Here is a 14,173-nt window from a genome sequence, read left to right as displayed (position 1 = left end):
AAGGATCATCTTAGACATTAATCCTCCATGTAGGAAAAGTGTACTTTTTTCAACTTGTAAACTATTACTCATGTATGTATGCCCATATCTGTAGATGTTTTTATTGTAGAACCTTGTTTGTGGTGTTGTGTTGTTTCCCTTGGAATAACTTGCAGAGTGACATCCTGGCGCTAAGTAAGCTTCTAGGTGCTGCAGCTATGCAAATTAGATCTTCTGGGCCCTTCATTTTTCCTGTAGTCAACATGTTTTCTGGAATCCATCATTGAGGCTAATTATCAGAGAGACTTCAACTGTATTTTTTTAATCTGCAATGTGGTATTGGTAAACTTACATCGGTTTCTGTACTGATGTCTTTATGAACTAGTTTTAAGCATAAGCAAAAATGAAAAGAAGGTCTGTCTGCTTAAATTCCTCTGCTTATCTCCTGGAAAGGCGAGTCCAGATTTAGCTCCCTGCTTTGTGGCATGTGGAGAAACTGGTGAGGAGCAGCAGAGGTTGCTATGATAGACAGACTGTGGGAACATCCTGAGGCAGAGGGGAGCCTGTCTCATTTAGTGAGGCAAAGGGGAGGCTCAGGGAGGTGTGCGATCACAGGCAGCACCTCTTATCCTTCTTTATTTTTTTTATCCAGACAAAGGGTGGATATGAATTACTTAATCTGTAAACCTTGTTGCCAAGCTACCAACTGTTGTAAAAGAAGAAAACTGAGCGTATGGAAATCCTGTGTTGGTAGTTTGCATTTTCACTGGTGTTGGTGCTGGGCAGATAGTAGCCTCACACTCTGACTTTGCATTTCTTTCTCTCTGAGCATATCTGATTTACTGCTTCTTCCATCTCATGTTTTATAACTGCAGTATTGTTTGACCAGAAAAATATTATACTAAAATTGCATATTGTAGATAATTAATACTTTTTGTGTGGTTTTCATTTGTATTTTTTTTACTAGGTTCTCTTTCCAAGTTTCCTTTACCTGACAAATCTGAGCTGATATCTTCTTGTAGTACAAGTAGTACCAGTGTGTTCCAGAACTACGCTATGGAGGTACAGGATGATTTATCAATACAGTAAAGGCATATGTCTTTAAATATAAATGCTATCTAAATCTCCATTAAATTCCACATCTTAAAACTAACCCCCATTGAAAGATAAGTATTTCTGTAACCGAGTAGATCTCATTTCAAATTCTACTCTAGAAGTGTCTTCAGTGCACTCACTCTTTTGGTCCTTAAAGCTGCAATTCTCAAGAGTTTGAGAACTGGGTACTGTCGAGGCTAGGCATGTCAATCCCTTGCACAGCTAAATGTAAAGTGGAAAATAACAAGCCTTAAATAGCTCTGTGCATTTAGAAGTACAGAGTAGATAACTAGCTGTTTCTCACTAGAGATTTGAGAAAGATAATTTTACTCTTTACTATTACAAACTTGTTTGCTTTTCATTTCGGTGGATGTGGGTTAGTAACTGGTCACTTTCACTTTTCTTTTTTCTATTATACTGGCAGTCACTGCAGGAAATGTATTATAAGAATACTTGGTGTAGCTGCATAAATACTGCTGTACCATTATGTTTGCAAACAGATTACAAATAGCACATTGTTGTTAACAAAAATATTGACTAAATTAGTTACTCCATCTGAATTACTCTGGGAAGCCATAAAAGAGTGAACTAACCCACTCAGCTAAGGTATATTTATTTAATGAATACAGTTCCAAGTCCCAGTCTATTTGTTACAGTTGAACCAATCCATCCAAATTTATTTCTGCATTTAATACTTTTTTCAGCCTTAATTCCAGTCATTTACCATATCAACTTCCAACTGTTACAGATTGGAGTTTAGTTAATAATTGTTCTGAAATACATATACTTAAACCCAACTGTTCCAACCTAAAGCAAGGAAATCTGTCTGTGGCTTGTGTGCGAGTAGTGAGCAGTATTTATCTGAGGGCAAGGATTTTGGAAATAGTTCTAAGTGCTTTGTAACAGAATTCCATGTTCTCAAAGCTTTATCTGCTGTATGCAGGTGCTTATCTCAAGCTGTTCACGATGCCGAACTTGTGACTGTTTGGTTCATGATGAAGAAATCATGGCAGGTTGGACGGCAGATGATTCAAATCTCAATACCACGTGTCCTTTCTGTGGCAATTTATTTCTGCCTTTTTTAAGCATAGAAATCCGGGATCTTCGGCGACCTGGACGGTAATAATGTTTGCATTTTCCTCAATTTTGAATGATCACTTTTCAGATGAGCATTTTTAGTTTTGGGGGTTTTTTGTTTGTTTTGGGCTTCTTTAGATAATGCTTTTTCACTCCCTGCAGGTATTTTCTGAAGTCTAGTCCATCTACAGAAAACATGCAGTTCCCATCGCTTTTCTCAAATCAAAGTGGAAAGTCCTGTAACACTGCAGCTACTGCTGGCCTTACTACATCTCTAATGTCTGTTCAAGAGGATATACATTCAGATAGGTAAGCCCATGTGTTCTTTGTCTACTTTCATACAAATTACTTGGGTGTTTTTTGGTTCAGCATGGTGTTCGGTTTCATCCATGATATAAAAATTCATGTAGACATTTGTAATTCTGCAAAATTTATGAACTCTTTTAGGATGTTTGTGTCTATTACCAGTGCGAGAGGGAATAAAACCTTCTCTGTAGCATGAATGAGTACAGTGGCTGACAGGGTAGAATTTGCATTGTGAGGTTGGTTATGTAATCAACTCTGTTGTGTGGACCTTCTAGTTTTTCTGCTTGTTTCTGTACTTGTTTGAGCACTCAACAAGAACTTTTATGTTTTTCTGTTTTTTTTTCTTCAAGCAAATCTAAGCAGAGTGACAATACTTGTGCCAGAAGTATCCAGATCCCCTCAGGAAGACGACAAAATAGTTCTGGGTCAGAATGTACGAGTCACCCTGTAGCAAGGAGTATCAGTACTTTTGGTCCATTGGAAGAAGATGAGAAGGAAAACCAGATCAACCATATCATTCCTACTGGTAGCCTGCCTGCTACTTTGCAAGGACCAACAGTGTGTAGTTTTTCTACCTTAAATGTCATTGTTTCAAATGTGCAATAAACTCAAAAAATGTAAGACTATTAATTAAGAAAACAGAATTAACTATCCCAAGTTACCAGAAATAGTAGGTTTTATTATCTTAAACTAAGATCTGTAGCTCTCAGAAAATGACAGCATTTATAAGATACTGTAAAGATGGTTTCATTCCTGTTAATGGCATTTTTCCTTTCTTACCTTAGGATCCCTTGGGCCTAGACTGGCGCTTACCTAGTCCTGATCCTATAACAGTTCCTTACCTCAGTCCTCTAGTGGTGTGGAAAGAGCTTGAGAGCTTACTTGAAAATGAAGGAGATCATGCAATAACAGTGGCAGACTTTGTAGATCATCATCCTATTGTATTCTGGAATTTGGTATGGTACTTCAGACGCTTGGACTTGCCTAGCAACTTACCAGGATTAATACTGTCTTCTGAGCACTGTAATAAAAATTCAAAGGTATGGAATCAGAAGCTACTGACTAGTGAGGAATGTTTCTTTTCCCACATCGGAAATCGTTAGTTTTTGCAATACCTTTCAGGAATGTGCCTTACAGTATGCTGGGCCCAATCCTGTATTGGTAAAGAGTGAGTTAGAACTGAGGGGAAAATATGCATAATGACAGAACCTGCACTGGCAGTACTTGTGTGGGGTTAAGTGTTCAGTTCTTACAATCACACTGTAGTTTGCAATCTTCGGTTACAAAAAAGATAAGTTTCTGGTGGGTTTTATGGAAGTTTTGTGGCAAATTGAGCAGTAGGAGGAGAAGGAGGCTATGACTTTAGGAGTGTAGGAGGATGCACAGAATGCTTGCTGTATGCCACTGAAATTCTGTTCAGTTTTGGCTTTCCCTGTGAAAAACCTGACTTTACAGTGGTTTTTAATTTAAAAAAAAAAAAAAAACAAACAACCATGAAGCTTGTAGATGTGAAAATATATTTTAAATATGAAAGTTCTCTGTCATTGTTTTCTAATAAAATATCTTTGTGTATGTATTTTCCTGCTCAGATTCCCCGAAACTGTATGTCAGAGGACAGTAAATACGTTCTTATTCAGATGCTGTGGGATAATATGAAATTGCATCAGGATCCAAGGCAGCCTCTGTATATTTTGTGGAATGCTCAGAGTAAGCTTTGTTTCTTGTGGGGGTCTTTCTTGTTTGCTTTTCTTTAGTGTATATTTTTGTTGTTTAATTGCCATTTTAGAACAATTTCCATTTTGTGCAACTGAAGAATGTCTTGAAAAAAGATTTTCTGGATAGTTCATGCAAGATACGTGACTAGTTTTTGATTGTACTGCTTTCTGTCTTGCAGGTCAAAATCGCACTCTTTTGTTTGAGAGTGAGTGTTAAGTTCGGTGTTACTATTTTGAGTTTGTGACATGTTTTGGGAGGGATGCTGGTTGTATATTTAGCACTAAACTGCTTGAACGAGTTCAGTTCTGCAGCGTATCCGTTTCAGTCCATTGGCCATTATTTCAAGCAGCTTTTATTCATTGGGAGGGAAAGAATAAAGGGAATGTATTTCAGTGATGCACTGAACTTACATTGACAGTTTATCCATTTTTTTTTTTCCTTATTTTTGGAATTGCTTACAAAGAATTTTGTTGCCACTGTTAGATCATATGCCTGGAAATATGCCTCATGATCCATTACAGCTATTGAGTTTTCTTTGATATGCTTTTTTTATATTGTTTTGTTTGGATGTTCGTTGTTCTTTGCTCAGTACATACATGCCAATATTTTCACAGTTCTATAGCATCCCACCATTTTTTAAACACCGTTCTACTTACTACACAAATCATATGATTATTCTTACAGTGTTTCTAATGTTTTTCAGCCCGGAAGTACCCAATGGTCCATTTGTTGCAAAAAGACGATGACTCTTTTAATCAAGAGCTCTTGAGAAGTATGGTGAAGAGTATTAAGATGAATGATGTGTATGGACCAATGAGCCAAATATTGGAAAGGTTGAACAAATGGCCACATATTAAAAGACAGAGGTAAGAATATAAACATGCCAATCTGGAGCGAGCTTGGACAGCAGTGAGGCTAATGCAATTTGAATGGTATTTTCATAGTGTGTTTATTTCTTTAAAGAAAACGGTTTTCCAGTAGCGTTCTCAAGTTTATCACTCAGTCTGGTAAATACTTCTTAATTTTAATTCCTCTCCACTCTACAGACACTCCTCTTACTTCTGAATGATGGCAAACAAAATTGGGAGTGTGTGTATGTGTGTTTTGCCACTAAACATTATATACTTACAGATTATATTAGCTTTAATAATAAAAAAAAAACCAAAGCACTTCCACTTACTCTGACGATGCATTTAGTGGGAGGTGGAGGATGTTTAAGTTCTCAACTGCAAAAAGAAGGGGAGCTGAGAGGATAGGGTAAGTCTTACATCATTTAGCAAGCTTTTCTCCGTTAGCAGTGGAATTAATGAAAATTATTTCTCTATCAATTTATATTTCTTGCCTGGTTTTACTGATTTTTTTTATTTATAGTAAGATATATAGCAGTCTTTTCAATAGCTGGAGCTTTTCCAAAGTGTTTATTTGGCTGTATGCTTTCCTGCATTTCTGTGTTATGAAAAATTAAACTCCTTACCTGTCCGTCACATTTGGTGGAATCTGGCCAAGAATAAGCTACTTGTGGGCCACGAGGGGAGAAGCGTGTGTTGTAATCGCATAGCTTCATTCCTCTACGAATCCAGGAAAAAAAAAGTAAAATAAAGGCTTACAATAACATTGCAGTGTTGTCTTCTCCTCTTGAGAGGAAAGACTGATAAGGATTGAGAAGCAGGGGGGGATGAATACTTCTGAAGTTGGTGCTCTTTTGGTTGAGTTGCTGGTATGTTGAGTGCCCAAGTGCATGTGTCACACTGAGGCCTGTTACAACATCCACTCCCGTGATGGAAGTTGTATCAAGGACCTACCCAAGTGGTGTCTATATCTGGGGAGTCCAGAGCACTCTCCGAAGGTCAACACTGACAACGTTTTGGAGGTGATAACAGGGAGCTATGTTCAAGGTGCTTATTCTTATCTTTAAATGATTCAATCTATTCTTAGTGTAGTTATTTTTTTTATAGTAACTAGCATAAAAATCAACTGCTTTTTTCCACAATTTCAGGAGCCTTTATAGAGAAATACTGTTTCTTTCTCTTGTTGCCCTGGGAAGAGATAACATCGATATAGGTAAGTTTTATAAATTATTCATCTAAGCACAGATAATGTATGGATGAGTGTATGTATGTACTTTTTGACTTCAAAAAATACACAGTTTTGGATGTGTGTCATTCGATAGTAAATGCTAAGGAAAAAGGACTTTACTGTTACTTACTGCTGGCAAGCATGTTAGTTGTCATTATACTTGGGCTGTGGTTTCACGCAAGATACGTAGGGATTATTCTTCTGTTTCTGCAGATGCGTTTGACAGAGAGTATAAAATGGCCTATGATCGTCTGACGGCTAATCAAGTGAAGAATACTCATAACTGTGATAGACCACCAAGTACTGGAGTGATGGAATGCAGAAAGATCTTTGGAGAACCATATCTTTAAATATACCTAGATGAAAAGGAGATATCTATGATGTATACCTGTGTAAAATAACCACTTCAGTCAAAAGGAACATCTCAGTCTTCAGTGTTTGAGAATGTATGTACGAATGTACCGTGGCAGAAGGCCTTGGAAAAATGGGGCCTATCTGCAGTTGTGGCAGTGGACAGAGTGAGAAACGGGCCAAATATTATTTCCTTGTCCCTAGCCCTTTATGCAAATCAGTGTATGGAAAGGAAGATTCTAAACAAAATCAATTTTCTAACTTAGGACAACGTATTACATTTCCCTTATTAAAATGTGTATGTGTAACAGGTGGACAGAAACAATGCACTGAAACTAACGTGAGTGAAGTCAATTCTTCAAAATCTATTGTTTACATAGAATATTCATGATGTTATGAAGAGCATACAAAGTTGTATTATACATATTTTAAATTGTTTATAGTAAGTTGATATTTTTTTATTTTTTTTTAATTACTGGAGTGAATTTTAAATGGACTTGCTGTATAAGCAATACACTGCTTATTTGTTTTGCAGGACACTGCTATTTATAGTAACTTGTCCAGTTACTTTTGAAGAGTGATTTCTTTTTAAAGCAGAGTAGAAAATGTAAACCTTCACCTAGACAGTATGCTAGATACAGGATTTCTTTCATGCACACGTGGAAAACATGTTACCACAGCAATCAGCAGGAAGGTATGGTGAAAAGCTCTACTAACACTGATATATCTCTGTAAAACGCTCTGTAGGAATCTCTTCCTCTCCTGTTTCCCTCGCTCCCCACTCCATAGAGTGAGTCTGTAGCATATTGAGGAGTCCTACAGATGATTTTATGGCATCAGGGCATCTCAGCAGTTGACATTTGCTAACGTGACCTCGTTACAGATGTGATACAAAACAAATGACAGCATTCAAATCCTTCATAAAAGTGCAGTGATCAGAATCTTGGTGGATGTGTTTGAAACACACTAAGTAAATATGGCGTGCACGTAATACTAATCCAAAGTTTTTAACTTTTTTAAAGTGGGTAAAGCAACCTTGCTACAGGGAATATGTAGGGAATGTAACTTATTGAGGCATATTGTGAATAGTAAAATGTAATTTGAATGTCTGGTCTTTGTTTCACAGCAAAACACCTTTTTCTTTTCTCTGTGAAGAGCAACACTATGTCAGTCCTTGTGGTGAAGTCATGGCTTTTGAATTATGTTTTCTTGTTCTAGAATGTTCAAAAAACATTGTGCTCTTAGTCACATAGCAGCTCCACACTAGAAAAGCAGGCTACAGTGAAAATATCAGAAGTCTTATACGGAGGTGGGAGAAGAGCCATTGAATTGTATAAAATGCCCTAAACAAATTAAGCAAGGCTTTAGCAAATTTCTTGTTTTCTTTAATCTTCACTATTCCCCAATTCTGTTTGTTGTTCCTTTGGAACTGCTTCTAAATATTCACGTGTTCCATTAGATTTTAGCTTTTATCTGTCTGCTTACCAGCAGGTATTTTAAAATCTCTTCAGTTTGCAAGTGTAGTAAAACAGCAAGATTTAGCTAGCCAGAAAGGAGATGAACTTTAAAGCTCACATTTACTTTATTAAATGAAATAGTGAGCCTCTTAGAGTCTTAAATGAGAAGTAGTGCTACTATAATGCTCTGCGTAAGCTCTTCCCAGTCCACTGTAAAACAGTAATACGATGCTGTCCTAAGGAGAAAGGATTTAAAGTTTTTGGAGCTGCAGGTATGTGCTGATGCTAATTGCAAGATGCATCTTGAAGTAAACCCAGTCTTGCTGGATACAACTGTCATTGGGTAATTCCTCTTTACTCTGCTGCTAACTATGTAGCTGAGGTTTTTTGGTTTTGAAGCTTCCCCCACCCTGATGTGGAGCTAGCAATGTTACACTTACCAACGTATTTCATGTTTAATTTATTTTAACAGTTTGTGAAGCTCTCATTCACAGGTGTAAAATATTCCTCATGCATGAGCCACTGCTACTTTTTCACCCAGGCACATTGTAAACTGTATCAGTGTAGGGTGAACACGTACCCGCTTCTTTCTTCTTAACTATTGTGAAAAATAGCAGATTATTTTATAACATATTCATCAGAAGTACCTGTTAGTGTTCATGTATGCTCTGCTCTGTACAGTATCCACACTGTATTTACCAAGTAAAAGTAGTGTATATAAATTCATGCATATTTGTGCTGTGTACAGTGTAGTGCTCCAAGCTTTGTCCAGTTTTTTCCCCACATCATTTACCACTTGGGGCGGCCACTGTTTTATAGGACCTTCAAGCCATGAAGGAAGGCTAGTGCTTTTTCCAGAGCTGCTGTGTTGTGTTAGAGGTACTGAGCTATGAAGCGAGCTTCACGCTTTCTATTTCAGTCTGGCAGGAGCAGCTGAGCCTTGTCTCTAACAGCCCCTCACGTGCTAGGACGTTACGCTGCAGCGGCGTGCGCCTGCGCAGGGATAGATGCAACACTTGTAATTTGGCCCACATCCTCCGTTCTAGTCCCAGCTTAGTCGTAAGTATTTCCAACAGTCTTTAACATTTATAAAGCCAACAAGTTCGCCACTTCATTCAGATATCAGCAGTCCTGTCAGTATTATCGGAAGAGTATATACCGTATCATGGAAAGGGTTTGTGTATGCATCATTAAAACAATCTCGCATCGTCAGAGCGGCACTCCCGGAGCATCGCTTTATTTGGGCGTGCTTTTAAATGAGTGTATCAAGTAGTGTTTCATCGAGTGAAATCATTATACTTAATGACTTGTTTTATAAAGTCTCTTGCAAGTCAGTCCACTGTAGAAACATCATAGGAAGATGTAGTTGGAATAGTATTATACCTTAAGTGGGAAGTTATCCTCGTTCATATCATAGTAATGTTCAAAATGTAGGCCCTAGGTGGATAATCTTTAGGCCTCATACAGTTCAATGTTGAAACAGTTTACAAATCTCACTGTCCTTTATTAGAAAAGCAATTTGAGTATATTTTCCGTACAGCAAAGATGGATAAATATTTGAGACATATTTTCAATTTAAAATTTTGTATGAACTGAATTTTTCTCCTTTTGTGTACAAAATAATGCTTCTGTCAGAACCTTAAACAAAGGTGTTACATTTGCAGTGCAATATATATTTTGCTTTACGTATGATTCCACTGGAATAATTATTGGAGATGAAATAGTGAAATGTGAATGGAAATGGTGCTGTTTCTCTGACACTGCTAATTCCCATTCTGAGGCAGTTTGCTGTTGGCACACTTAGAGCCTGATGGATTAGACTTCCATTGACCAGTTAAGCGATTTGTACCCCAAGGAAGAGGCAATTCCTGCATATGAAATCTTCATATGCAAAATGGGAGATGCAAGTAGTTAAATAGAGAAGGGTATTTCTGGATAGTATCTCACTGCAATTTAAAAATGGTACTTTGTTAGTCTGCAAGCAGCACTTTTAAATGAATGGTTGTAGATTTGTAAATATGTAATGTTTAAATTTTATTTACCAAAAATACAGTATGTTGTATGTTTGCTTTGGTTTGTAGTTCCTTTAAAATATGCAAGTCAGTGTTCACAATGTTAAAAACTTTTTGTCTCATCCAAAAGAGTTTTACAGTGAGTCAATAAAAATCTTAAAGTCTTTCTGGTTATTTTCATTTATGTTTTATTAGCTGGATTAGAATGACAGAAGTGTCTGCAGCTCAACTACATTGTTTGCTCACAGGAGGCATTTTTAACAATAAACCTTTCAGGTTTGTTGATTGTTCATGTCAGTGGCGTTTTCCATAGTGGCTGTATAGAAGACAGTGCTAACAACAAGAGTTAGTGCTGGAAAGAACGATCTGTAAACTTCAGAGATGAGTCAACTCTTCTTTACCTTCCTCTTGAAGCATATCTGGTTTCTGGTGTAGCTTTTTCAAGTGGCAATATTCTAACCGAGATCCACTCATTCTCTTTACAGTACAATGTCAGTCCATGTAATATCATGCTTGCATTAGTAGTGCTTACTGATTATATCGCACGAGATCACAATTTGAACGCTATCCGTATGACTTCTTTTAGGATTGCTGTGCAACTCTCAAATCCTGTTGTCGTCTGCATGCTGAAATAGCTCTTACTGCTTTGCTTGTTCCTTGAAAGGCTCAGTATTACGTCTCCAGTAGACTTAAGAGGACCAGCAAGAAGGATCGCTTCAGGTGTGCATCACGTTTTGTATTCACTTTCTTGGATGTATGTGTAGAGTATCAGCTGTTTTATCAGTTGCTTTGTAGTGGCTTTCACTGAAAGGATGAAAATGACCCCTGCATGAGGAAGTCATGACAAAGTAGCTACGGCACAAACCTCTGTTGAACTGCTGTGCTCTGGAGCACTTACTGCTTTTACACAATTGGAGGGAATTCACTTCTGAGATGGAGAATGTGTCCGTGCAGGGCTTTGGAGCAGAGCAGTTCTGTAAGGGCAAGCCATGAAGGTGTGATTCTGTTCCCACCAAGTAAAGATCATTGATTTCAGTGAGTTTAAGCAGCCTATTGCATAAATCAGCGTGATCCTGAAAATATTACTATAATGAGTATAAAGATTCCACGCTTAAAATCAGTTCCATTAACTTAAGGGGATCGGCCACATTGAAAACCTGTTGTATCTGTATCATACCATTACAGGAATGCCTAACGGTGTACAGATTTGGTACTGGTCCCTTTGTTACCTGGTCTTTTTCCCAAGAAAAACAGCAACAGTGGAGGCAGACAAACCACTTGAGATTATTTTATTTTTAAGTATGTTAAAGACATTTTAATCTCAGGAAGTTGATTATAACTCAGGTTGCTTTGATCAGAACAACAGCTACCTTGAACCGCTTTTGATTTTTACATGTACGCTTTCATACACGTTGGAGCACCCAGATGTCACACAGATACTGGGCAGGATATTATCCTGTCTTCTAACATCACACTGATGATCAAAAATACAAAGTAGAGAGCGAACATAGTGAGCCCTAGTATTTTGTTCATTTTCCATTTACATAAAGCAATTGAGATGATAACAAATAGGAGCATGAGAAAAAGCAGAACAATTGCACAAAACAAACCATTACTACTGACTGCAACAGGACTGAATCCGTTGAAAACTGAATAAAGAAACCAAGGAACTGGCAAACTGCAAGAAAAGGAAAAGTAATTGAAATAAATGCTTGAAGGCAGTTCATTTTCTGCATTATAAATAAGCAATTTTTCTAAACTCTTACAGGAAAAAATGTGTAGCTGCATTCGGTGTAACTCAGCATAAAACTAAAATTGATGTTGTTGGTGTGGAACAATTGCATTTGGATAGTACTTGTACTATCACAATGCAATCCAAGAGTCTAAAAGGGTTTTCAAAATAATAACTGTGAATTAAGTGTCTCAGCATGCTCTCATAAAGAGGTAGGTTCTGACGCTTTATTGATGAAAGATACAGAGCCTGGGCTGCAGAGAATCTGAATGCCTCTGAGCGACTGGATAAGTGTTCTGCCTGTAAATCTTCGATGTTGGCCTAAGACAAGTTGCATTTTGTCCCAGAAAACCAGTAGTTTCCTGTTGACTCAGAATTTAGGGAAGATGATAGTGCCATTTCACGCTATGCACTGTTATTTTAAGCTGTAGAATGATGACCTGAACGATGTGCAAAGTGACATTCACTGCACTGGGTTGCTAAAATCTATCTTTCCTGGCTTGGTTAAGTTTTCTAAAAATAAATGCATGTAACTGGTGGTCCGACTGTCCTTCAGTTAGGTGCAGATGAAATTAAATTAACTGAAACATTTCTTTGGTTTAAAAACCACGGTTGTATTTTGGAAGAAACGCATCTTTCAGCATTGAACTAATACTCACCCAACAGTGATATCGAAGATGTTGCTGCCTACGGAACTGGAGACAGCCATGTCACCTAAGCCTTTCCGTGCAACAATGACACTGGTGATAAGGTCAGGGATCGATGTTCCTGCTGCCAGTATGGTTAACCCCATAATTTCCTCTGATATCCCAATTGTTTCACCGACCTAATAGAACAGCAACAAAGTAAATTAAGGCTGTTCGTTTTGGAACGCAGAATGTAGTCTCACTGCCTTCTAGGTGTTGTGCCATATTTGAGTTGAAGTATTTTTCATTCCCTTAACCATGGTAGCATTTTTCTGTTTTATAGAATGAAAAGTTGCATTTCATAGTGTATGTTAATCTCAGGTTTGTTCTATACTATAGATCACAGTGATCATCTGATCATAGTGTTGCCAAGACCAAGCAAGGTGCAGTCAGTTACAGCCTAACACATTCTTCTGTTCAACATTTGCCTCTTCTGGATGTATTTCATTTTTCCTTTTGCAAATTTAACATCAGCTTGTATGAGAAATCTTTGCACTTATGGCTTGATGAACTATGCTGCGAATGTGCAATGAGCCACTTGATACAAAGTGTGGGTCTGAATCTAGAAGGCACAAAGTTCTGTTGCCGAGGGCTCCAAGTGCATATTAAGGCATTCGGAGCTGAGATCACTTAAGAGCTTCCAGAATCAGTACCTGTGTTATCCTAGAATTGTAATTAGGTAACAGATAATTTTGTTCCACACAGATGCATTTATCAGTTAGAAGTATTAAGGTAAATCTTGATGGCACTTTTCCTTTCACTGATGCACAACTTCCCTTAGGAGCTCTTCAAAGAGAACCTTTTGTCAAATCAGAAAGAATGAAACTGAAAATTCCCTTTTGGATTCTGACAAAACAAAGTTTCTACTGTTTTGATGGATGACTGCAGCTGTAATTCATCAGATAAAATGCCACAGTGACAATCCATTCCTTATCTTTCCATCTACTCGTTCTGAAACGGTCTTATTTGCAGACAGAAAATAAATCCCTCACCTGATGAGCCCACCACACCATGAGGTAAGAGAATGCTGCAATCCAGATGATGGATCCGAAAAACGTGATGACAAAGAATTTTTTTGAATCCTGTTAAAACCAAGTTTGAAAAAAAAAACCATGAAGTTTGAGGAAGGTTAACAATCCTTGGTGAAAACTATTCACCTGGAGTGCTTCACTGTAATCAACCGTTTGAACATAGACCCTGGTCCTTTTTTTTTTTTTTGTCAACTTGATTAGATGATCAATTGTTGCTAGTCATTAATTAATTTAAGTCTTTAATTAAGTCTTTGGAACTTCGCTGTGCTGGGGCTTCTTTTCCACTCTCTGCAGCACTAACAGTGATTAATGTATAAGACTTTTGACATGGAAAAATAGAATGGAGGATTCTTGCTAAGAGGAAGTCTAGCTCGGTTAACAAATATGGTAGCAGAAGGAAGATAGATTCTTACTGGGTTTCTGACATCAGGGATAGTGCTCCACAGAGGGAAGACGATGGGAAAGAGGAAGAGGTAAATTGCTTGTTTTTTCCTGGTTTCTGGCCATTCAAGAGATAATGGTTCATCGTTTTCTTCATCGTCTGTGCTGTCATCATCACTGTCATCCTCGCTGTCAGAGCTGCTGTCTTCTGAGTTATCACTGTCTGAAGGGGGCTGTAGGTCAGGGGAAAAAAAAAATCCAATATGCTTCATGC

The 14,173-nt window shown here is 37.7% G+C and overlaps 2 protein-coding genes across 9 annotated transcripts in view; one reads left to right on the top strand and one right to left on the bottom strand.

Moving 5' to 3' along the window:
- Nucleotides 1-10,788, top strand: part of DENND4A (DENN domain containing 4A) — a 48,235-nt gene extending 37,447 nt beyond the window's left edge. For 4 of the 8 annotated variants that reach the window (XM_021407896.1, XM_021407895.1, XM_021407899.1 and 1 more), the window contains 9 exons: nt 947-1,041; nt 2,018-2,193; nt 2,314-2,460; nt 2,808-3,015; nt 3,243-3,497; nt 4,047-4,164; nt 4,877-5,039; nt 6,170-6,234; nt 6,463-10,235. In XM_021407896.1, the coding sequence (XP_021263571.1) occupies nt 947-1,041; nt 2,018-2,193; nt 2,314-2,460; nt 2,808-3,015; nt 3,243-3,497; nt 4,047-4,164; nt 4,877-5,039; nt 6,170-6,234; nt 6,463-6,599 (1,364 nt within the window). In that variant the 3' untranslated portion in view covers nt 6,600-10,235. Of the gene's footprint in view, nt 1-946; nt 1,042-2,017; nt 2,194-2,313; nt 2,461-2,807; nt 3,016-3,242; nt 3,498-4,046; nt 4,165-4,876; nt 5,040-6,169; nt 6,235-6,462; nt 10,236-10,655 lie in introns of those variants that run through there. The other 4 variants (XR_002442019.1, XR_002442022.1, XR_002442020.1 and 1 more) reach the window with 4 other exon arrangements.
- The window catches only part of SLC24A1 (solute carrier family 24 member 1), a 16,917-nt gene continuing 13,532 nt past the window's right edge, over nt 10,789-14,173 (bottom strand). The window contains exons 6-9 of the mRNA XM_021407934.1: nt 13,932-14,132; nt 13,480-13,569; nt 12,461-12,627; nt 10,789-11,747 (exon numbers count right to left, since the gene is read on the bottom strand). Of these exons, the coding sequence (XP_021263609.1) occupies nt 11,498-11,747; nt 12,461-12,627; nt 13,480-13,569; nt 13,932-14,132 (708 nt within the window). The 3' untranslated portion in view covers nt 10,789-11,497. The remainder of the gene's footprint in view (nt 11,748-12,460; nt 12,628-13,479; nt 13,570-13,931; nt 14,133-14,173) is intronic.

The sequence above is a fragment of the Numida meleagris genome, chromosome 9 (genome assembly GCF_002078875.1).
Source record: "Numida meleagris isolate 19003 breed g44 Domestic line chromosome 9, NumMel1.0, whole genome shotgun sequence".
Taxonomy (NCBI): domain Eukaryota; kingdom Metazoa; phylum Chordata; class Aves; order Galliformes; family Numididae; genus Numida; species Numida meleagris.
This window is presented reverse-complemented; position numbering and strand designations above follow the sequence as displayed.